Source organism: Dryobates pubescens, chromosome 17 (assembly GCF_014839835.1).
Source record: "Dryobates pubescens isolate bDryPub1 chromosome 17, bDryPub1.pri, whole genome shotgun sequence".
Taxonomy (NCBI): Eukaryota; Metazoa; Chordata; class Aves; order Piciformes; family Picidae; genus Dryobates; species Dryobates pubescens.
The window spans coordinates 10,708,157-10,730,782 of record NC_071628.1 but is presented as its reverse complement, the minus strand read 5'-3'; the positions used below and the strand labels follow the sequence as shown (position 1 = coordinate 10,730,782).

At 50.7% G+C, this 22,626-nt stretch overlaps 3 protein-coding genes across 4 annotated transcripts in view; 1 reads left to right on the top strand and 2 right to left on the bottom strand.

Annotated features, from left to right (window-relative positions):
• Window positions 1-5,840, bottom strand: part of CTDSPL2 (CTD small phosphatase like 2) — a 44,790-nt gene extending 38,950 nt beyond the window's left edge. Inside the window, exon 1 of the mRNA XM_054169031.1 lies at window positions 5,670-5,840. The gene's annotated coding sequence lies outside the window, so the exon portion shown is untranslated. The remainder of the gene's footprint in view (window positions 1-5,669) is intronic.
• Window positions 5,841-9,196, top strand: LOC128898022 (POLG alternative reading frame-like). Of its 2 annotated transcripts, XR_008462664.1 has the most exons (3): window positions 5,859-6,193; window positions 6,823-7,144; window positions 8,950-9,196. XR_008462664.1 is itself a non-coding variant. In XM_054169032.1 (2 exons), exons 1-2 carry the CDS (start codon window positions 5,859-5,861, stop codon window positions 6,839-6,841), a joined length of 354 nt encoding a protein of 117 aa, XP_054025007.1. In that variant the 5' UTR covers window positions 5,841-5,858; the 3' UTR covers window positions 6,842-7,954. The 2 variants fall into 2 exon arrangements, 1 of the variants encoding a protein (XP_054025007.1); XM_054169032.1 differs by lacking the exon at window positions 8,950-9,196 and having other exon boundaries at window positions 5,841-6,193; window positions 6,823-7,954.
• Window positions 9,197-15,750: 6,554 nt separating this feature from the next.
• GOLM2 (golgi membrane protein 2) overlaps window positions 15,751-22,626 on the bottom strand; it is a 28,560-nt gene continuing 21,684 nt past the window's right edge. The window contains exons 9-10 of the mRNA XM_054168750.1: window positions 21,079-21,246; window positions 15,751-17,169 (exon numbers count right to left, since the gene is read on the bottom strand). Coding sequence (XP_054024725.1) covers window positions 17,096-17,169; window positions 21,079-21,246 — 242 coding nt within the window. The 3' untranslated portion in view covers window positions 15,751-17,095. The remainder of the gene's footprint in view (window positions 17,170-21,078; window positions 21,247-22,626) is intronic.

Sequence of the window (22,626 nt, the reverse complement as noted above, 5' to 3'; positions counted from 1 at the left end):
GTCCTTGTGGTATAGTTTAATCCCTAGATTGAATTACCTGCCTTCCTCTAATTAGCACCTCCTAAAATACAGGGTGAACCAAAGCAATCATGTTTGAGAATGGCCTGAAGTAAACTGAGTTCAGGTTCAGATTGAGCTAGTGCAGCTAAAGCACTGCTTGGAACAACTGCTCTGATTTGATCCAAGTTCCTCTTAATTTACTCACTTAAATTAGCTATTCCTAAGCATAGCCCAAATAAGGACAGGCTCTTTTTCCTCCAGATGAGGCTTCAAGGATGCTAACATGCCCTCCAGGATCACCTCCCTAGCCCGGCTCTGCTAGTAATGATGCTCCTGCTGGGTTGCCAGCGTGTGTGTTTGTTTATACATGGATGAAATAAAGTCATTTATTTATAGGTAAATTCAAATCCAATTGTTTTAGATTTTTTCTTTCTTCCTCCTACTTACACTTGGTACATCAGCAATGAATAGCAGGATACAGCTTTAAGCATTGTGCTACCTGAAGTATTATTTTCCAGCTGCTGTGGAGCTAACAGCTCCTCTTAGTTAAACTTCTTTTCTTGATGCTGTACTTAAAAGTTACAGTGCTGCAACAAATACCAGAAGTTCAAAACTGAAAGTGCTTTATGCCCTCTATCTAGCTTCCTCCCCCCAGCAAACAGCAATGCTGTGTTCAGACAGGGGTTAGGACTCTTAAGGATAACTTCAGCTTCCATCAACTCTTTTCTGTGCAGCTCCATCACTTAGTGGGCAGAGGATCCTCATCAGATCTAATGCAGCAGATATCTGGCTTCCTAAATCTTGGCTTTGGGGTTATGTTTAACCAGATGCAGAGAAGTCTGATTGATGGGGATGGACTCACAAAACTTCCCCCCCCCCCCGCCCAGAGAGCGGGGTTTTTAATGCCACAATACAGCAATGTGGTTGCTGAGTTAATCCTCTCCACCAGCACCCACTCATTTCCTTCCCCTTGGCTTGTCCACAGGTCTTGGTGCTGCTATAAAGAATGATCCCTTGGCCTGGGAAACTGAGGCAACCAGGGACCTCTGTCATATCACACACCTGAGCTGGCAAAGGGGAATATGCACTTCTGGCTGACCTGCAACTTGTTTCCTCATACCAGACTGCCCTGAGGAGTGTTTTCCTTGGATCATGAGGCATGGTGAGAGAACTTCTTGTTTTCCATAGTTAAGAGAACCTTAATCAAGGCACTTGCTGAAACTGATCTGATTTGGAAGTAATTGATTGAGAAAAAGCTGATGCTCCCAACTGGGAAGCTACTGCCCAACCTCTGAACCTGATTGCTTCAGTTGGGGATGATTCCACACTTCATTTTTCAAGTGCTGTTGAAAATGCCTTTGCTTGTGAATGTAGAATGTTTGTTGTGCTCAAATCCTAACTAATGGCCATCCAGGCAGCTCCACTGGTAAACATGTTCTGCTGGCTCTCAAGTGTCTGGTGTGCACCAGGTTCTCCATGCAGTCAGAAGAGCTATGCTCACTGCCACCAGTTCTGCACTTAAAGTGGTGTTTAAAGCACTCACCAGGCCCTGACACCTGAGACAAGCCTGGATAAAGCTTGCTGGTCCCTTACTGGGACGTGATTCAACACCTGCCCCCTAAAAAAACTGGAACCCATTCTGGATTTCACTCATCAGCTATGCCTTTTTGAATCGTATTTAGATTACGTGGACACTTCACTGGCTGTATAAACAACATATGAACTCCTCATACACAGTGAGGGGTGGGTGTCAGGAAGGTGGGGCCAAACTCTTCTCTCAGTGGTCTGCAGTGACAGGACCAGAGCTAATGGGCATAAACTTGAACACAGGAAGGTCCATCTAAACATAGAATCATAGAATCAACAAGGTTGCAAAAGACCTCAGAGATCATCCAGTCCAACCTAATACCTCACAACTAACCAAACCATGGCTTCAAGTGCCATGTCCAATCCTTTTCTGAACACCTCCAGGAATGGTGACTCCACCACCTCCCTGAGAAGGAGCTTCTTTACTTTGAGGGTAGCAGAGCACTGGAGCTGGCTGCCCAGAGAAATGGTAGAGTCTCCTTCTGTAGAGACTTTCAAGGCCCACCCAGACATGTTCCTGGTGTCACCTGCTCTAGGTTAACCTGCTCTGGTAGCAGGGGTTGGTCTCAATCTTCAGAGGTCCATTCCAGCCCCTACTATTCTGTAATAGGTGAAAAACAATATTCCATTTACAACTTAGTGGTCACACTTCAGTAGGTTAAGCTTCATCAAAGAGAAGAATTCCATTCAGGCTTAGTCCTTTGCTTTCTGAACCATCACATCTGATCTACCTGCAGCAATGAATCAGAAAGGCACTTGTCTGCGAGCAGTGCTCCTGAGGAGGTACAGAGTGAGGATGCAGACAAGGGGGAGTGTGGGGAGACATCACAACAGCCTTTGCACCTGGGATGATCTGAATAGTCCTGTGCTGACACTATCAAAGTCTATAACACAAAAGAACTGGCTGCCTGAGGGAGACCAGGCTTAAAACACAAGGATGGGGAAGAAATTGTCCAGGGTGTGAACAGGGAAATGCTGCAAAGCCCTAAACGGGAGAAGGCAATTGGAGAGTTACACAACGACACTGGCTTCAGCTGCGAGTCTGAAATGATCATGAAGATGTTCTGGAACTTCCAGTTACACCTTCACAGAATGGTTTGGGTTGGAAGGGACCTAAAAGATTATCTAGTTCCCATGCCATGGGCAGGGACACCTTCCACTGGAGCAGGTTGCTCAAGGCCTCATCCAACCTGGCCTTGAACACTGCCAGGCTTGGAGCCTCCACAACTTCTTTGGCCAACCCGTTCCAGTGCTTCACCACCCTCATGGAGAAGCATTTCTCCCTAATGTCTTATCTAAACCCATCATCTTCCAGTTTGAAGCTATCACCCCTCATCCTGTCACTCCATGCTTTTGTAACAAGTCCATCTCCATCTGTTCTGCAGGCTCATTCAAATACTGTGAGCCTGCCCTAAGGTCTCCCTGGAGCCTTCTCTTCTCCAGGCTGAACATCCCCAACTCTCTCAGCCTGCCCTGCCAGGAGAGATGCTCCAGCCCTCAGATCATCTCGATGGCCCTCTCCTGGACCTGCTCTAACAGTTTCAGCACACATACACCTAGAAATGCATACTAATTTCATATTTCTGCCAAATTCCAGCCTTGTGTGACACACCCTGCTCTTACAGGCTCACAGAAAGGCTGGAAGGGAACTCAGTAGGTCACCTTGCCCAACCCCCTGGTCCAGCCTCTCTGGCAAGCTCTTGCCAAAATAGTTGAGTTTGATGTTCAATATTGGGTCTCACAAAAATATGCCAGTACTCCAAGTTAGTACTCCACTTACACCTGTGGAAGTTTCTTCCACAGCAAGGAAATCTTTGCACAGAAAGCTGTTCAGAAAACAAAATGTAATTCTCCAAGTCCCCTGCAGACACTGCTTTTGGTGGTATCAACCTCAGCAGCATCACAAGTGATCAAAGGAAACAAAAGCCAACACAGTATGGAAAAATTTTTGTGAGATGAAGAGCAAGTTTCCTTTTGAATCCAGCAGGCTCCTTGTTTCTGAACTGCTTCATGGTGCTCAGCCTGCAACAGTGTCACCTGGGTGGGCAGTCACCGTGGTGGAAACCAAGTCACCAACTTGGTGGACACCAAGGTGAAAAACTACCTTTGAATGATGAAAAGATGTACACCTCCAGCACGTGGGGAATGTTTACATCTTCAGGAAAAGCAGCTAACTGCACCTCTAAATCTCTGCTTGACAAGAGAATTCTTCTCTTTCATGAAAGGACTCTCTCAGATGAAACAGGAATGGCAGCTTCAGTGCATACTCCACTGACTGGAATGGGATCAAGTCCTAACTAAGTTCCACACAATGTTTTCAGGGGAAAAGTGGAGAGTGTTTTATGGAATTTAAGTCTGGATTTGGCTTGCATTCTAGAACATACATCTTGTTATGAAAACTGCTGCAACACTTCGAAGTGGGCAAGCCACAAGTGTCCTTGGAGCTATCCAGTCAACTGGAAATCACACAAGCAAAACCCCCTGAAGTAGAAAAGCTTGAAATTGGAAGAGGTGGAAGGGGGGAGGTAAGGGAGGGGCAAATAATCTTGGAATCATCTCTGTTGTACAGAACTGTTCGCTTGTGCCTACAGCATGAAGCAGTTACAACTTGTTTGCTGCTATTGTCACAGATCCAATACGTTACTCTAGCTCAATCATAATCTCTTCCTGCCTCAGTTCATCCATGTGTAAACCTGGTTCACTAACTCTTACCTTAATGTGTCATGGGGCTTAATTAATAACATTTAGGTCTTTTAAGCCCTCTACAAACATTAACTACTTCTTGTAACAAGTCTCTGAGGTATTATTATCCCCATTTTACTGATGGGGAAATGGCAAAAGAGGTTGCCACTTGCCCAAGGCAACAGAGTAATAGCTGTACTTAGAGATCCTCTTCATGGACTACTGGATTGTAACAGTGGAAACTGATCAAGAAAGGCCAAGTCCCTAATTACAACCTTCAAATAACTTGTAAAAGCACACAATAAGCAACTGGAAGACTATGAAAAAAATCCTCCTACCAGAAACAATAGGCTTGGGATCAGAACAAGTGCTACAGTCATCACCGCAGAGGGAAATATCCCAGGAGGATTTAGGCTGGAGCTCACCAAAAGAGTCACAAAGAAATAGCAGGACCTGTCCCCTCATGTGCTCCCGAGCACCATGAAACTGAGCAACAGGCTTGAGCAGCACCCGTTAGAGCACAGAAGCAGCAGATAACCAACGTGGGATGCAACACGCCGCTGCTCACGCCGCGTCCCCTGCACTGACAGGGGATGCCAGTGGCGGGGTGGGATGGCAGTGGTCCTGCACGGCGCATCCCGGCCCCCTGTCCCCCGCTCCTGCCCTCCCAGGTGACAGCAAAGTTGGTGTCGTCTCCCTCTGCCCAGCCGCTGCCACCGTCCGCACCAGCCCTTCGCCGCCAGGGATCCCCGCCCGGGCACCCTCCAGCATCCTCCGGGGAGGCAGCGGGGCGGCAGCTGCCCACCGTGCCCCCTTGCCCGGAGCCAGTGACAAGCAGGTCTGGTGCTACTGCCCCGGCAACAGGAGCAGCCAGCAACAGGCGCCCACTGCGCGCCCGCCCCGCGGGAACCGCGCCGGGCATGGCCCGCCCGTGTGCGGCAGGGGCCAGGATGCCGCCCGCACAGCTACGCCCCCTGAGCCGGCCCGGGACGTGCTCCCCCCACGGTGCCCACCGCCGCCCGGGACGGGGCGGGCGGCGGCGGAGCCTCCCCGCAGGCCTCGGCCTAGAGGGGCAAGCGGGGGGTGCCGGCGCGGGGGTGACAGCCGCGCCGCCCGCTCCGCCGGGGGCAGGGGGCTGGCTCAGGAGGGTTGCGTCCCCGCTCCGGCGTGGCCGGGGCTGGCTGGCCTCCGCGGCCGGCCAGGGGAGGGGACGGGGTGTCTCGGTACGCAGCGGGGCGCGGAGCCTCGGCGGGCGGGCGGGAACGCGGGGCGCAAAGGGCCCACGGCGGGGCAGGCCCTGAGGGGAGGCTCCCGCCGGTCACTCCGGAGCGGCCACCCCTTCCTTTCCCACCTGATCCCGGGCTGGGACCCCGCGCTGGCGGAGCCGCCGCGTCACTTACCTGCGGGCGCAGGGTTCTGGGGAGGCGGGCCCCTGGTGTTCGGGTCCCCGGCGGCCGGGCCAGGCCGAGCCGGGCCGGGCGGGCGCCGCTGTGTTTACACCGCCGCCAGGGCTCCGCGCTCCGCAGCCGCTCAGCAGCCAGTCGCCATTTCCCGCCTACCGACCTGCTACACCGCACGGAGGGACCCGGATGGGGAGAGGGGCCGCCGCGCAGGCGCGGCCCAGCCGGGGGAGGGGGGCCTGGGGCCGGCGGGCGCCGGGGCAGGCCGGGAAGGAGGGAAGCCGGGGCCTGGCGCGGGGAGCGGCGCCCCGCGGCGGGCGAGGAACGGAGGGCTCCGACCAACGTGGGTGCGGGCAGAGGGCCCACCCGCCTCTTCCCCGGGCCGGGAAGAGCCGCCGCCAAGGGCGGGAGGCTGCGCCTCGGGCGCCGGGGCCGAGGGTGGCTGCGCGGAGGAGGAGGCAGCGGCCGCCTCGCTCCCTGGCGCCGCGCCGAGCACAGCCGAGCGCCCGCCGCCGCGCCCTGAGGTGAGGCGAGAGGCGACCAGCCAGGGGAAGGGAAGGGGCGTGAGAGCTGCGTGCCCACCGAGACCCAGGCTGAGGCGCGGAGGGGCCCGCCGTGCTCGGGAGGTGAGCCCCCGCGTTGGCGGAGCGGCTGTAGCAGCACTCGCTGCCGGGCCGAGCCGCGCCGGCTCTGCTGGCCGGGGAGCTCCGCTGAGCGGCCGGCGGCTAAGTGCGGGGCCGGGAGGGAGCGGCGGCCCCGAGCCGGCTGGGTTCTGCTGCCCGCCGCGGGGCGGGAGTAGGGCTGCCCTGCGCTCCCCGGGGAGGAAGCGGCACAGTGGGTTTGCCGCGGCCGCTGCTGCAGCCGGAGGGGCCGTGGCCGTCTGCTGCCCCGGTGCCTTGCCTTCCCTTCGGCAGCCTGAGCACGGGCCCCGCGGCTTCGTCCGGCCCTTCCCGGGAGGCTGCCGGCGCCTGCCCACGGGGTGAACGCCACGGCAGGGCTCCAGGCGCCGCCGTCCCGCCGAGGTTTGGGCTGCTGGGCTCGGGGAGCTTCACTGTCAGAGGCACAGGGCAGCAGTGGGCTGCGGTTTGAGCTGCTGCTCTAATAAGAGCCTGCCGAGACTGGTTCCACTTTCTCTTCTTGTTTTCATTTTTAGGCAGCGACTTTGGTTGTGAAGTGTTGAGGAGCTGCTTGCTGGCGGATTTGAATGACTGAAGGAAGCAGCTTGGCCATATCGAGCCATAAAGTGTAAGAGGATGTTGTGAGGTTAGAGTTGTAATTTGCATCCAGCTGAACTTGTGTATTTTTCTTTCTGCTAGTGATCGCTTTTATTCACTGAGCTTTTTAAACAGACACCTTCACGTTTCAGGGTAATGTCATAGGACATGAGGAGAACTTCTAAAGGATTGATCGAATGGAAAGCTTGCACAAAAGTAGCTTGCCCCCACGTTGTCTAGCAGGAGGCAGAAACCCCTAAGGTATTGTGTTCTCCTTTCCTAGGACCTGTTGACTCCCTCCTTAGCTTTAAAACCTGGATCTTATTATAAAAGTCCCAGCTCTCCAGTCACTTAAAATATTTATTGGCTTGTTAAACTGAATCACATCTGCTGCTGTGAAGCCAGGATTTGTTTCAAAATTCTATCAGAGGGCTGAGGTGTTCTTTAGCAGAAGACATCATAAAACTAATTTTACCAGTTTCTTAAGAAAAGAAGTAATAAAAAGGCAGGGGAAGCAATGTAGTTTCCTTCCAGAACAGCCTGGTGGTTTTTTTTTTCCCCCAGAGCATTCAAGTGTTTCTAAACACACTCATTAACCATAGCACTGGGCTGGTTTTTGTATGATCAGCTGTGAAAGGGTAGCTTGGACATGTTAAAACTTCATGAAGATCATTTGCAGTCCATTAAGAGGAACGAGTAGGGCAGGATAACTTGGTGATGTCTCACAGAACAAGCCCAAAAGGACATTCACAGATCCTTGGGAAGTGGGAGTTTTGAAAAAAAAAAAAAGGTAGGTGGAAATCCTTTCTGAATGGTGTAATTAGAGTGGAACTGGCTGCCAGAGGAAATCAGTCGGCAGGGCTCAAAGGGAGCAGATATTTGTGTGAACACCAAGAGGTGCGTTTATGGGCAAAGCCGAAAGAACAGCAGAGGAGAGAGATTAAAGCATGAGACTCGGGCTTCAAACTCATCTTTATGGGAAGGAGAACTGCACTTGCCTGTGTCAGAACATACAAAAATGTCTTGTGCCCAGTGCTCTCCTCCAGCTACCTGGTTCTGAGCCCTGGTGGGGGGGGGGGGCGGTGCTGGGCCAGCAAGAGTGGGAGCCCGTAAAATCTTGCTACTAATTGACATCACTGTGAGGGCAAAGTTCAAGCATCCACCTGCTGTAACTTCTTCCCCCATTCTAATGTAGACCGTGAAGAGAGCTTTAGCTTTGCCTCTAAGATGCCAAACATGAATAATGCTGGCTGTGCTTTGCCACACCTGAGAAGCAATGACAGGGCTCCCGTGCTGGCAGCAGCAGCTTTTCCCCTGACAGCGGGCTGTCTGCATTCTAGGTGTAGTTTTCCTTCACAGAGAAACTGAAGGGGGAAAAAAACCCAATCTGTAATTGCCAGAATGTTTTACATTCGTGGAATGATGTGCTCTGAATGTTGGTTTGAAGGCCATTTTTTCACTGCTTGTCATTCCCTTCAACTGTTTTTTTCTGGTTGTTTCCTAAGTCTTGCTGGTGCCTTATCTTTGGGTTTCCATGCTCATTTAAAACAAGGAACTTTCCCTCTTAGTGCAGAGGTTAAGTGTGGGTGACTCCACCAGTTTCTCATAGTAACTTTCAGATGCCTGCAGTTTAGGGTTCTGTCTGGTTCAGGTGTTGGGTTTAACCTCCAGCTGTTGCATCTGGCACTTGGGGGATGCTGGAGTTCTTCCCACACATTGGGATCAGGTCACCCCCTCAGAATTCTGCTTCCTAAGAGTCACAGCTCCAATCTTGCCTTGTGGGCTTTACATTTGTGGACAGAAAGGTTGAATTCCTTGGGTTATTTTGGGAGATGGGAGTCTTCCTTAAAGTTCTCTCTCGAGTATTTCAGCATCTTTCTTGCAGATAGCAGGTGGCACTCTGAGCACAGCCATTCAGTCCAGTTTCTTTTGCCAAAGTGGTGACAACTGTGACCTGACTGAGAGGCAGTTGTGGTATAAACTGGGGATGTGTCTTTTAAATTACCTCATTTCCAGTATTTCTTGTTCCCTTTGCTTGTCTGAAGGGGATAAATGTTGTTTAATAGGTAAACAGAACCATGCACTTGACTTGGATGAGAGGCAGCTCCCAGGCTGTGCTTGCTGCTCCATGCCTAGACGTCTGTGCTCCAATCTGTCTGTCCAGGAACTGCTACAGACTCGCTGTTCTCACTGCTGACACTTCAGCTGACAGCAATCAGAACTCAGATGGTCCTGAACTCCCCTCAGAAACAAAAGCAAGCACAGATTTCCATCAGCTGCTGGGTATGTTTGATCTAGCACGGCGTAGCAGTGGAGCCTATCATGAAACAAGGGGAGAAATGCAAAGCAGGGGTAGAAATACATAGCCACAAGTGGCCAGGTCCTGGTTCAGGAAGTTAAAATGTGGAGTGTCCATGCTAGTAGCTCCACTGTGGCTACACAAGGAGAGTTTGATCTAGGTTGAGGAATTCAGGGTATTATGGTCTCTATAGTGGTATGAAGTTCTTGCTGCTGGCTGGCTTGAAACCCTCCCTGTGTTCTCATAAGTAGCTATATATGCCCCCAGTTACTTTTGGTTGGTTTGGGTTTTTATTCCTATTTTACACTGGAGAAGTAGGGGTCCTTAGTCCTGGGGACATCTGGAAGGCTCTAGTGCAGAACACTCCACACTGCTGAAAAGCACCCAAGCTCACATTTTTCTAGTCTATTGCAGCAACCTTTTGGTTCTATTCTGTGAAATATTCTGGTCTTTCCCCTCAAAGAAGGGTCTCAGGTTGCCTAAAGATCCATCTAGATCCTGGCATGAGGATTGCAGCTTTATGCAGGTTTATGGTATGCCAAAATTCTCCATGTTGATGCCTACAGAATGCCTTCAGAGGCTGATGCTGAGCAGTGACAGATTCTGCCTAGAGCTCAGGACCTTGGTTCAAATAAAATAGCATTTTTAAATCCAGCTTCTGCCCAATATGCAAATAAAATAGTGGTAGTAAATCTACTTACATAGAAGAAACCCTTTTGTATGCTCTATCTGTGATGCCTTGGGAACATGTAAGAACACTTTTGACAGCTGTTAAGAGGCTGATTTACTGTTTGGAGCGTTAACACACACCAGGCTTGAAGCAGAGCTTGATAATGGACTTTTTGTAGTAACATATTACTGTTGCTACCTGAAAACCACAGTTTTAGGATAGTAATGTCACGAGTTCAAATAAAGTTTGGGTCTGTGGCATATGAGAGTTGGAGAAACCACTTTTTTCATGCTCTGTTGGGGTAGGTGCAAGTAAAGAGCTGCTGTTAAGGTACGTGGGAAAGAGTGAACCTGTGGAGCAGAGAGTTCTCCAACTACCACTAAAACACACCACACATTTGTTCAGGCAAATCCACCACAGTCTGAGGTGAGCAGTGAATGGTTTGTGAGCAGAAAAGTTCCTCCTGATGAGTGGATGGGTCATAAAGTGACAGACACAGACCTGGCTCCTCTTCTTCTGGGTGTTAGTGTGGCCTCTTGCAGGTAACACTGAAGTGGTGGGGGGCAGAGATTGAATCATTTGGTCACTGAGCTTTCAAAGCTGGTTTATGCAGAGGGTCTGCTGCATGCCTTCATGTTAGACTGAAGCAGAAGAGTGATGGTATCTAGTCAACCTTGTGTGTTTTCCAGGCAGATCATGCTGTGCTTCACCAAACCCACTGAATTTCACTTGCTTGCAGGAGGTTGGCTGTGCTGTGGCTTCAGCACTGTTGTGCTTTTTGTCTCTCTGAAGATGTAAACTGATGGTTTAATAAAGGACAGACCCCATTAACTATTGCTATCTGTTTCATCTCCTCACTTGAATCTTCCAAGGATTTTAAGCAGAATGCTCTTGGTGACAAATGTAGTTACTTTTAACATGCTTCATACAGAGCTGGATTTTTGGTGGGGGTGGGGGTGGTTTGGTTTTGTTTTCACCTTTTGGTGAGATACTCCCCACCCCTTTGTTTGCTTTTCCTGATGTCCAGACTAAACAAGGTTCATCAGTGAGACTTGGCTCTTGAGGGATCCATGTTTTGCCAACAACCCCAGAACTGGGCAGTTGGGGCTGACTGGAAGGAGTCTGTTTGCTCTGAGTGCTGGTGTTTCTCAGCCTAGCTGAAATCATCCTTCAGTCTTAGCAGCAAAGTGCCAGTTTCTGCTCGTTGTTTTCCTTCTGCTCCCTAACAGAGGTGCCTGGAATTTCTGTCAGCATGGCTTTGCTGATCCCATCAAGCAGAAGAAACGCCCTTCTGGCTTCACACTTTCTAGGTTTGAGCACTGAATCAAATCATCTCCAGAGAAAATTTAATCTCCTTCACTCAATCCCTTTTATGGGGGTAGGGAGGAAGGAACATCGAAGCAAGGAGGAGGGAAGGGAGGAAAACGCAGTAGCTGAGAGAACATGAAGTGATTTACGGAGGGATTTTTCCTCCCCTTTTTAACGAGCTACATTTTTACCAGCTTCAAATTCCACCTGTGTGTCTGAGGCAGAAGGGAGCAGTCGCATTTTAAACTGAAACAAAGAATTCTCTGATTTTTAACAACCTAATTGATTTGAGCTGCCTGTAATGGAGCAGCAGTTGCATAAGCTTTCAAAGTTCATTTCCCATTTGTATGCTAATGGCACCTCAAGTCGGGTTTCTTTTCAAGGCTGGGCATCAAAACAAAGCCCTGCAATCACTGGCTGCTCAGAAATGACTGGGGAAGATGTCTTTTTGCTGTTTCACCTTGGGCAAGAGTTTTTTTGGCAACTGTGGCCGTTTGACGCTGTGCCTTTAAGGAAGGGACACACTGGCATCAGAAGGTTGATTTGCATGGACTGTGAGTGCTGGTAAGGTACCTCTTGGAGCTGGGGCTTTGAGAGTTGGTTATGCAAAGGGTGCAGGTGGTTTGTTCTCTTCATAGATTCAGAATGATTTGGGATGGAAGGGGCCTTAAAGATCATCCAGTTCCAACCCTGCTGCCAGGGGCAGGGACTCCTTCCACTAGAGCAGGTTCCTCAAGGCCTCATCTGGTCTGGAGCTTGACATTTGAAACCTGTAGGGAATGGGATGATTGCAGGAGTTTTCCTCCTGGCTGATAACCAGAGTTACCAGCTCTGGATGTTTAAGGGAACTCGATGATCTTCAGAGGTCCCTTCCAACCCCTAACATCCTGAGATCCTGTGATTCCCCTAAACTTCCCCACTCAGAGATGTTAATCTCTGTCTGTGCTCTGAAGCTGGGAAGTGTTTAGTCCTTAATTACAACATTGGTAGAGTTCCCCCTGCTCAAATAGACACAGATAACTCCCTGTCCAGAGCAGGCCACCCAAGGATCCTGTCACAGGCTGGTTGTACTTGAGAAGGTGACAAAGGACCTGGGGGGGAGGTTGGTCAGCAGCAGCTGAAGATGAGCCAGCATGTACCCAAGTGGCCAAGGAGGCCACCAACATCCTGGCATGGATCAGCAACAGTGTGGCCAGCAGGAGCAGGACAGGGATTGTCCCCCTGAGCTTACTCAACATCCCTCCCCCTCCCACCTCCCCCCTTTTTCTCTTCACTCTCCAGTCAGGAGGAAGCTCCATTTTCCAACAAATGTGTAACTCACCTTGGTGGCTGTCTGCAGGTTATGGGAGCAAAGAGCTGTTCTCTGGGGACTTCAAAAGCTGGGGAGAAGAATGAGCAGAAATCATCCTAAAAAAGGAGGAGGGGGGGAAAAAAAAGAGGAAATGGAATAATTGTAGTTTTCTGGTACAGGCAGAATAAAATATGCTTTTGTCAGCTGCTGCTTTTTTCTCCCCCTCCTCTCTCCTTCCCTCCCCCCCACCTTTCTTTTTTTACTTCCACTGTAAAGATCTGTATTAAAATTCAGCTAACATGGCTTCTAGGAGGACAGTGTGCCTGCCTGGCTGGGGTGATCACCAGAGGAGTAAATCCAGTCTGAATCCTGGTTTAAATACTGGATTTTCCATGCCAGCAGGGCTGGAAGTCAGGCTCTGGGAGATTACTGAAATGCTTGGCCATGTAGATTATGGAATCCTAGACTGGTTTGGATGGGAAGGGACCTTTCAAGCTCATCCAGTCCAACCTTCCTGCAGTCAGCAAGGACAGCTGCAACTAGAGCAGGTTGCTCAGAGCCCAAATCAACCTGACCTGCAATGGTTCTAGGGATGGGGCAGCTCCCACCTCTCTGGGCAGCCTGGGCCAGACTCTCACTACCATCAAACATTTCTCCCTTCTCTCCAGTCTCAACCTCCTCTTTTTGTTCAAACCATCACCCCTTGTCCTGTCACAACAGGCCCTGCTCATGTCTGTCCTCAGCTTTGTACTTGGCCCTTTAAAGTCCTTAAAGGGTACCAGAAGGTCTCCGTGGAGCCTTGTCTTCTTCAGGCTGAACTCTCTCAGCCTGGCCTCACAGCAGAGGGCTTCCAGCCCTCCCAGCATTGCTGTGGCCTCCTCTGGCCCTGCTCTAACAGGTCCATGTCTGTGCTGTGCTGAGCACTCCTGAACCCCAGCCCTACAGGTGGGGTTGCAGCGGAGGGGCAGAATCCCCTCCCTTCTCCTGCTGCCCACAATGCTGGGGATCAGCCCAGGACACATCTGGGGCTGGGCTGGGAGGGCTCAGTGCCAGCTCATCTCCAGCTCTGCACCTCCCAGCACCCCCAAGTCCTCCTCAGGGCTGCTCTGATAAGGTGAGTTGAGTTACTGATAACATGAGCCTTGAAACAGGAACTCAGTGAGCTGCTTCAGCTGTGCCTGGGTGTAGGGTTTGACAAAGCTCTGGGCTGGGCCCTCGTGTGAAGCTGCTTTGTCTGCTCTCCCCTGCAGAGCAGTCCCACCAAACGTGAGAGCCAGTTTCACTTGAGCGTCTAGCTGGTGCTCTCGGGGAAGCAGATGTTTCAGTAGCTCTGAAATATGTCAGTGTTTTGTGTGCTGCCATTTCCATGGCAACAGGGATTGGCTCAGCAGAAAGGGCCCAGGGACTGCACAATCACAGTGTAAACCCCCAAACCAGAGCTGGGTTAGTCACTGGTATTTATAGTCATCAGCACCGCTCCTGGTGTGAGCAGAACCTGGCTGGAGTCTGTGAGGTGCAGGCACCAGAACTGGCAGCTCAGGGATGAATAGCTTGAGTTGATGTGCTTGGAAGTGAGCTGGGGTTTGACAGCCCTTTAGTGGAAAAACATGGCCTTGCTGCACTTTGCTCAGCATCTGCTCCTCACCCTGCTGGAGGGCAGGCACAGTTTGATCCCTGCTTCAGGGCTCCACCTTCCTCAAGGGAGGTGAAACATCTACTGGGGGAGAGCTGAGATTGCAGCTAGTTGGCAAACTGGGCTTTAAAATCATATATAAAGTGGCTTGTGAAACACAGAACTGGTAATTTTTGATCTTTGGGAAGATCTTCTTACAGGAAGGTTTTTTTACACTGAGGTTGGTGAGACCCTGGCCCAGGGTGCCCATTGAGGTGGGAGATGCCTCATCTGTGGAACCATTCCAGGTCAGATTGTTGCAGATGTCCCTGATGAGTACAGCAGGGTTGGACTGGATGAGCTTTAAAGGTCCCATCCCACCCAAATGATTCCATGGTTCTGTGTAAAAATGAAGCAAAGCCATTTTGGGGATTGCCTTGTTTGCCTTTGGGGACATTTGCTTTAGGAATGGTCAGCTTACAGCCACTTACCTCAGTTCAGTGTTGCTGCAGCATTGAAAACCAGGATTACACTGGTGGGACTTTAGCAGGGGGGTTGGACTGGATGATCTCCAGAGGTCCCTTCCAACCCCCACCGTGCTGGGATTGTGTGCACAATAAAAGGTGATTGTGAATGGGGAGAAGGAAAGGTGACACCAGGCTGAGTCAGAGTACAGTCACAGGATCTATTGCCAGCTGAGCTGGGGGTGAACCTCAGCCCTTGCCCCTCAGCCTCTATTCCTTGCTCCAAAGCAGGTTCATTTCATGGAGTCACAGAGTGGTTTGGGGTGGAAGGACCTTAAAGGTCATCTAGTCCAGCCCCCCTGCAGTGAGCAGGGACATCTGTTCTTTCTCCTCCATAACTACAGTCAGTCACTGATGTGGGTGCAGGAGCATTTGTGAGGGCACTTACCAAAGGGCAGCTCTCAGTTGTGGTGACCTTCACCTCAGGCAGCTTCTCAGGAACTCCGTTGTTTAACCCAAAGTCTCACAGGCTTCAAGGGCTGGAAGCAGCAGTTCCAGCATGTGCACTGCAGGGACTGGCCCAAGCAGCTGTTGCACAGTGCCCGAGGTGACACCATGGCACACTTCAGGTTCTGTACAGCAGGCACAGTGCTGCCACATTTCTCTTCCCTGTGCAAGTAGCTCAGGATTTGCTGCCTGTGTCCCTGTGCCCCTTCCCACCAAGCACACAGCTTCTGGGGCTGAAGCAGCCTTTCAGGTGGGCACATTCAGGGAGCACTACCCCATGGGTAACAAAACCAAACTGAGAGGCTTGTAGCAAGCTCCTCATCTCCATCACTGCCCCAGAGCTGGCCTCTGTGAAGCAACTGGAAGCACTGGAGCTGGAACCTTGACTTCTGCAAAGCCCTGAGCGAGTCCAGTTTTGAAGAGAGAAAAGGCAGCCAGAAGCTCCCATACTTTAAACAACTTAATTTATTAGAACCCATAAATGCTGCTTTCATTAGAAGAACCAAGTTAACATCTAATTCAGGGTGAAAATACATTTTAAGACAAAAAAAAAAAAGGTAATGCTTAAATACAGATTTTACTGCAGATGCTATTCTTAGGCTCCTGGCACAACCCATACTCGTTGTGCAGTGTTAGTGTGGGATCTAATTCTGAGCAGGTTCAGTGTTTTATCTTCAGCTGAAGGTACCATGCAAAGGGCTACTCCACATCCCCTCCCCCCCCCCCCCCCCCATCTGCCTCCTGGAGTACAGAATGAAACAAATTAAAAACCAAAAAAATGATCCCCTTGAGATGCATCACCAGAATCTGACTTCCACTGCAGATTGATTGGTAGAAGATCCCTGTAGCCAAGAAAGAAAAATTAAAGTGATCTGACCACTGAAATGGATTTAGAAGGTTCAGTGAACTGGAATTGAGCAAACCCAAACTGTTGTCTCAAACCTGAGTACAGAGAGAAGTACAATCACCCACGTCACAGGCCCTAGCATGTCATGTCACAGTAGCCCTTTTGGAGAGGCAGGCTGGGTCCAAAGCCATTTCCACCACTGCAGAAGAACAGAATCAGCTCCATAAAAATCAGAAAGTGCTTAAACACAGGATGCAAAAGGTTCTGACTGGCAGACCTTCTGATGGAGGAACTCCAACAGGTACCAAAGGGTCTGACTGACAAAACCTGATGGACAAACTCAAACCATGAAACACGGAGGATGTTGAGACCTGTACCAAAGCACAGCCTTGTAAACCATCTGGAGTGGCTGTGACACAGGAGGGACAATGCTCTTGAGACAGTGACAGCACATACAGCATGTCCACCAAGGGTAAGAGGGGCTGTTTCTCCCAGTCAGGTCCCACAAAGCTGTTGTAGATTTGTCTGTCCCTCATTAACACCTCTGACACCTACACAAAGACCTCCTACGAGCTGGGCTCCATTCTTGTGGTCACCTTTTCAATGTCAGTGTCACAACTTCTCAGGATGTACCAAATGTTCATTGCATTATCGCTGATTTCCAGCTCTAGCCACAAGATCTGGTCACTGTATATGACAATCAGAATGGTACTTGCCTCTCAAGACCTTTGTCCAGGGAAATGAAGGAAGGAGCACTCAGTTTTCATCCTCAGCTCACCTGCAGCCAGAGAGACACAGCCCTGGTGGGGTTGTGACAGGGGTGGTGTAGAAAAGGAGTCCTTTGGCTGTCCACAGGGTGTTTGTGACATCAGGTACAAACTGTTTAAGTTCTGCAAAGTCTTCTGGGTGGCAGAAACGATTCAGGCCTTGTACTAGTGCTGGGTTTAACTGGAGAGATCGTTACAGAAGGTGCAGTCTGAGTGACTGGCTGGACGTCACCACAGACCTGTAGGTTTCATACCATTTGCAAGAGTACAACTATGTACATCTGTACAGAAAGTCTCCTCCCCTTCCTTACTTCACTGATTTTGGAGTTTCCTCATCACTTTTCATCAGCAGCTCCCTTCAGAGTAAGAAATGCTGAAGTAGAAATGGTTCAGCTCTGCAGCACCTCAGGTTCCTCAGCTGAGCTCTCCTCTCAGCCCATTGCCACCTCACAGGACACCGTCACTGAAGCGTGACTTGCTGTAATCTGCCAGGTCATTCTGCAGGTCTCTTTCCTCATCATCTGCAATGAGAGCACTCAGATGGAATCTGATGTGATGCCACTGAGAAAATATTTAAGCACACTTTCCCAGAGCATGCTGCAAACACCAACATGTCCCCCCCAGAACCAGGCTGCTCTGCTCACAGGGATGAAGTCATCGGGCACACAGAGAACACTGTGGGGCCGTGAGGGCAGCACCCTGGGACGGTGTCCTGGGCTTTATTCCAGCCATTGAGTGACTTAGGAGATGCCAGAACTGGTTAAACTGCCTGCTGGAACTGGAGAATTCTCCTAGGAAAGTGTCACACTCCCCCAGAACACCTGTCTTCAAAGTCAACCACTCAGGGAGGTCACACTGCCATTTGTTATCCTGCTCCAGAGTTAGCAGCTGTCAGATGCCACCCAGGCTGGGTTCCCATGGGACAATGACCCCTGCAGACCAAGGCAGCACTGCTACCACCTCCTCCTCAGATGGGACAGAGGACACCTTCCCCACAAACCTGGCCTGGCACATTTCTCCTCGGTGATGGGGTTTTGACTGATGCTGGAGTTGCCTCTGCCGTCAGCGTCTGTACATGCTGGGTATCTACTGAGCTGGCATCATGAGGGCTATCAAGAGGCTGAGCAGCATCTCTGGGAGGAGCAAAGGCTGACAGCCCTGAGGCTGTTGAGCCTGGGGAAGACCATCCTGAGAGGGAAACTGCTCAATGCTCAGCAAGAGCTAAAGGGTGGGGGACAAGAGGATGGGGCCAGACTCTTGCAGTGGTGCTCACAGACATGACAAGAGGCATCAGACACAAACTGGAACCCAGGAGTTTCCACCTGAACCTGAAGATTCCTAGTTTGTGACTTCTGCTTTTGGGGTTTCAACCTCATGAAAAATCAAACCCCCCAAGCCTGTGCATCCTCAGAATAACCACTTACTGTAGCATGTTCCCAAAACCCATCAGTAAAGGCACCTTCAGTGATGCTTCAGAGCGTGTGAAATGTTCTGTGTTCCACCTGCTGTAGTCAGACCTCTCCTGTGTGGCTCCTCGCCTTTCTTCCCTCCCTAAGTGAAAGAGCTCCCAAACCCCACTTTGCATCAGTTCCTGAGCTTTGGCTGCATTTCAGAGCTGTGCTCCTTCACCTGCAGGGAAGGTGGCTGCTCAAAGGTATGGAAAGCAAAGCTTAGGGTTACCTTCACTAGCTGAGAAACCATCTGAAGCTCTTCAGCACTTACACAACAGCTACTCGTCATTACTTCATCACAACTCATCAGCCTGCACATGAGGCAGGGGCCTGATGGTGATCTGCTCCTGACAGCCAAGAGCTGAGGCTGATCTACACAGCACATGCTTTTGGTCGCCAAGAAACTACTTCAGAGCACACAGCTGTCACTTGATTTTACAGTCCTCCACCACCCAGCCACCACAAAACACACTGACTGGAGCAGGAGCAAACAGCTCTGGAGTTCCACCTTGCACTTGGAGCAGGTGGCCTGGCAAAGGGACATCAGACTGGAGACTGACACTCCCATCAACCCACCAGTGAGTTCTCCTCAGATGACTCCAGCCCCAGGCCCCCACACTTCTGGTGGCAGCAGAAAACCACAGGTAATGAACTGGCTTTATCTGCAGATGCCACATGCCTGCTTCCAGTCATGTGATGTTTTTCTGACAGGCCTTAGACAAAAATTCAGGTTGGTTTTTTTTCCTCCCTCCCTCCACACCCCACCTCAGCTCTGCCTTCTCCTACCCTGCAAAGAGAGACTAAAGCAGACACTGCTTCTGGAAGCACCACTTGCATCACATCAAGTCAACAAGTTCTTAGGAAACAACAGAACAAAGGGCTTGGGAAATGGAAGTCTGAGGTAGTAACAAACCCTGCTCAGCCCATTCTTCATGAAGCAGCTTCTAGAAGGTACTCTTTAATTAATTCCATTGTGTCTACACAGATATGCAGTGGGGTGATCAGAGAAGAGATTGTCACCACATTTAAAGCCACCAGAGCAGTTACCTGAGAGGTACCACAGCTAACAGGGAAATGGTTTTATGAGGCCATTTCCAGTCAGAGCTTTGGATTGCATTGTTCACATCACTGGGAATGGTTTAGAGCAAACATAAGGTCAGCTCTTGCTAACCAAAGCCAACAGCTTCCCTGTGAAGACCACTGCAGCAACATGGTGGGAAGCAAACCATCATGGAGCTCTGGGGTGCAGCAAGAGCTGTGTCTCTGCCCAGCATGGGCAGTCATAGAATCACAGAATGGTTTGGGTTGGAAAGGACCTTAGAGATCATCCAGTTCCAACCCCCTGCCATGGGCAGGGACATCTCCCACTAGCCCAGGTTGCTCAAGGCCTCATCCTGCCTGGCTTTGAACACCTCCAGGGAAGGGGCATGCACAACCTCCCTGGGCAACCTGTTCCAATGTCTCACCACCCTCATTGTAAATACCTCCTCCTCGCAGCAGGTGAAGTGTAAATGCAAGCCCAAAGGTGAATGGTTCAAGAGAGATTTAGTCACAGCTCTGTGGTCTTGATTAGCACCTCAAAGATCCTGTGCTGAAACCCAGTTAAGAACTATACTACGAGGATCCAGGTGTAGCCTTCTGCTGAGGGGAACTCATCAAAACCCCAACAACTGCTGTGATCTGCAGAGCTCAGACACACAAATGTGCCTAGCAAACCATGCTCTCCTCCTCACTCTATGGTCAGAATGATCAGAAGCAGGTCTGCTTCCACAGCAGCAGCTCTCCACCTGTGCACCCTCCCTTAGAAGGCAGCTTGTACTAGCAAATGACAGCCCAGCAACACCCCATCCTGAGGAACAGACATCAGCAAGCCAGAGTCACTAAAAGCCACCACTGGTGTGGAGCAGAAGTGTAACACAAGGGGCCACATCTTCTGGAGCAGCAGCAGCCTTTCCATTTCATCAGTAAGTTCATTAGTTGCCCAGGGTTCTGAGCCACACTTTTCTTTCGCTTGTTCCTGAGTTTCAAGCTGCCAGCCCAGCCCCAAACTGCTGGCACTGCAGAATTAGCTGCATGCCCCCAGAAATCTGTTGGGTTTTTCCTCAGCTTTTCCCATTAATGACACCAGTTAAATACACACCTGAGAAACTAGCAGCTAAAAACTTGCATTAGGAGGGACAAAACCAGGGTGCCTAGTGGAAGGTGTCCCTGCCCATGGCAGGGGGGTTGGAACTAGATGATCTTCAAGGTCCCTTCCAACCCAAACCATTCTATGAACCTATGAACTTTAATCAGGGTGGGTTCCCCCCTGACTATTTCCCATTTCCTTAACACTATATATATACACACACACACACTATATATATATCTTTAGGGAAACATTTTCAGCCTGCAGACATGCAAACCTTCCCCAAGACATCACCAAACAGCTGGATGGAGGATGGCAGACAAGCAACGAGAGGGGATGGGCTGCCATGCAGAACAAGAGGTGAGCATGCACATCCAGGGGTCAGGTTGGCACAGGATTCCTGAGCCTGGGTTAGCAAGGAGAAGCAGGAGCTTGTTGAATCTGTGTAGAAGGCACAAAAACTGGCTTAGAATTGCTAAATCCAGCTCTCTGTGCACGCCACACCTCCAGGGAGGGGGGGACAAAAGTGGCTGTCAAAAGCAGGGCACTTCTGTGCCTGGTAATTGCTTTAGCGATGGCAAAAGGAACAGATCTGGGGGCTTAGACAAAAACATTGCTGAAAGGGTCTGGGTTTGCCTAGCAGAAGCTGTACACAGGACTGCAATCAGGTATTGAATCCTCTCCCTGAGAGCTGCTGGGACCTTGCTTTCAAACACAGCAAGACCAAGCTGCCAAGACTGCCTGAAGCTTAGCTCTCCTCTGCCAGGGGTTTGCCCCGAATCACAAAGCTTTACACAAATTCAACAGCGTGGGTTTCATCACAATGGGATGGAGATAAGGCCCAAGCTCACCTTGGACGTCTTCTTCTCCACCATCACCATCCTCTTCCTCATTGTAAGCCAGCTCAGCCTGTTTGTCTGCCTCGTACTCACCCACGTTCCCATCATCCCCATTATAATCTGCCAGTTTAGAGCCCTGCTGCGGGTCCACAGGGGACTCATTCTCATCAAAGAACCGGCCTGTGAAGTAGGCAAAGGATTAAGTCAGAAGCAGAGAGGAAAGAAAACAGGAAAGTTCTCACCAAAGGCAGGCTGCAGGTTAAGACAGTCTCAGGGTTTGCAGAGCTTCAGCTGGAGGAGGAAAGGGGGAGAGGGAAGAAGGCTTGGCCAGGGCAGGGGGAGAACCACACGACGCATGGACACCGCCGGATCCTTCAGTGTTTGGATCTTGGGCAACCTGCTGGTTCTGAGCTTCACTCCTCGGAGCAAGGACAGAGCCAGAGCAAGCATCCCCCCACACTGCCCCAGCTCTGCTGACCCACCAACACTAGCAAATGTTTTCATGACATGCTAGAGAGCTCATGGTGGAAGGGTCTGTACTGAAAGAAGGCTTCTCTCAGTGGAAGGGTCTGTACCTAGGCTTCTTCTGGAAGCTCCCAAGAGCAGGGTCTGTACCTAGGCTTCTTCTGGAAGCTCCCAAGAGAAGAGTCTGTACCTAGGCTTCTTCTGGAAGCTCCCAAGAGAAGAGTCTGTACCTAGGCTTCTTCTGGAAGCTCCCAAGAGAAGAGTCTGTACCTAGGCTTCTTCTGGAAGCTCCCAAGAGAAGAGTCTGTACCTAGGCTTCTTCTGGAAGCTCCCAAGAGAAGGGTCTGTACCTAGGCTTCTTCTGGAAGCTCCCAAGAGAAGAGTCTGTACCTAGGCTTCTTCTGGAAGCTCCCAAGAGAAGAGTCTGTACCTAGGCTTCTTCTGGAAGCTCCCAAGAGAAGAGTCTGTACCTAGGCTTCTTCTGGAAGCTCCCAAGAGAAGGGTCTGTACCTAGGCTTCTTCTGGAAGCTCCCAAGAGAAGGGTCTGTACCTAGGCTTCTTCTGGAAGCTCCCAAGAGAAGAGTCTGTACCTAGGCTTCTTCTGGAAGCTCCCAAGAGAAGAGTCTGTACCTAGGCTTCTTCTGGAAGCTCCCAAGAGAAGAGTCTGTACCTAGGCTTCTTCTGGAAGCTCCCAAGAGAAGGGTCTGTACCTAGGCTTCTTCTGGAAGCTCCCAAGAGAAGAGTCTGTACCTAGGCTTCTTCTGGAAGCTCCCAAGAGAAGAGTCTGTACCTAGGCTTCTTCTGGAAGCTCCCAAGAGAAGAGTCTGTACCTAGGCTTCTTCTGGAAGCTCCCAAGAGAAGGGTCTGTACCTAGGCTTCTTCTGGAAGCTCCCAAGAGAAGGGTCTGTACCTAGGCTTCTTCTGGAAGCTCCCAAGAGAAGAGTCTGTACCTAGGCTTCTTCTGGAAGCTCCCAAGAGAAGGGTCTGTACCTAGGCTTCTTCTGGAAGCTCCCAAGAGAAGGGTCTGTACCTAGGCTTCTTCTGGAAGCTCCCAAGAGAAGGGTCTGTACCTAGGCTTCTTCTGGAGGAGGCTTG

Coding starts and splice junctions, on each gene's coding strand:
- LOC128898022 (XM_054169032.1), top strand. CDS start 5,859: ATGGGGAGAGGGGCCGCCGCGCAGGCGCGGCCCAGCCGGGGGAGGGGG.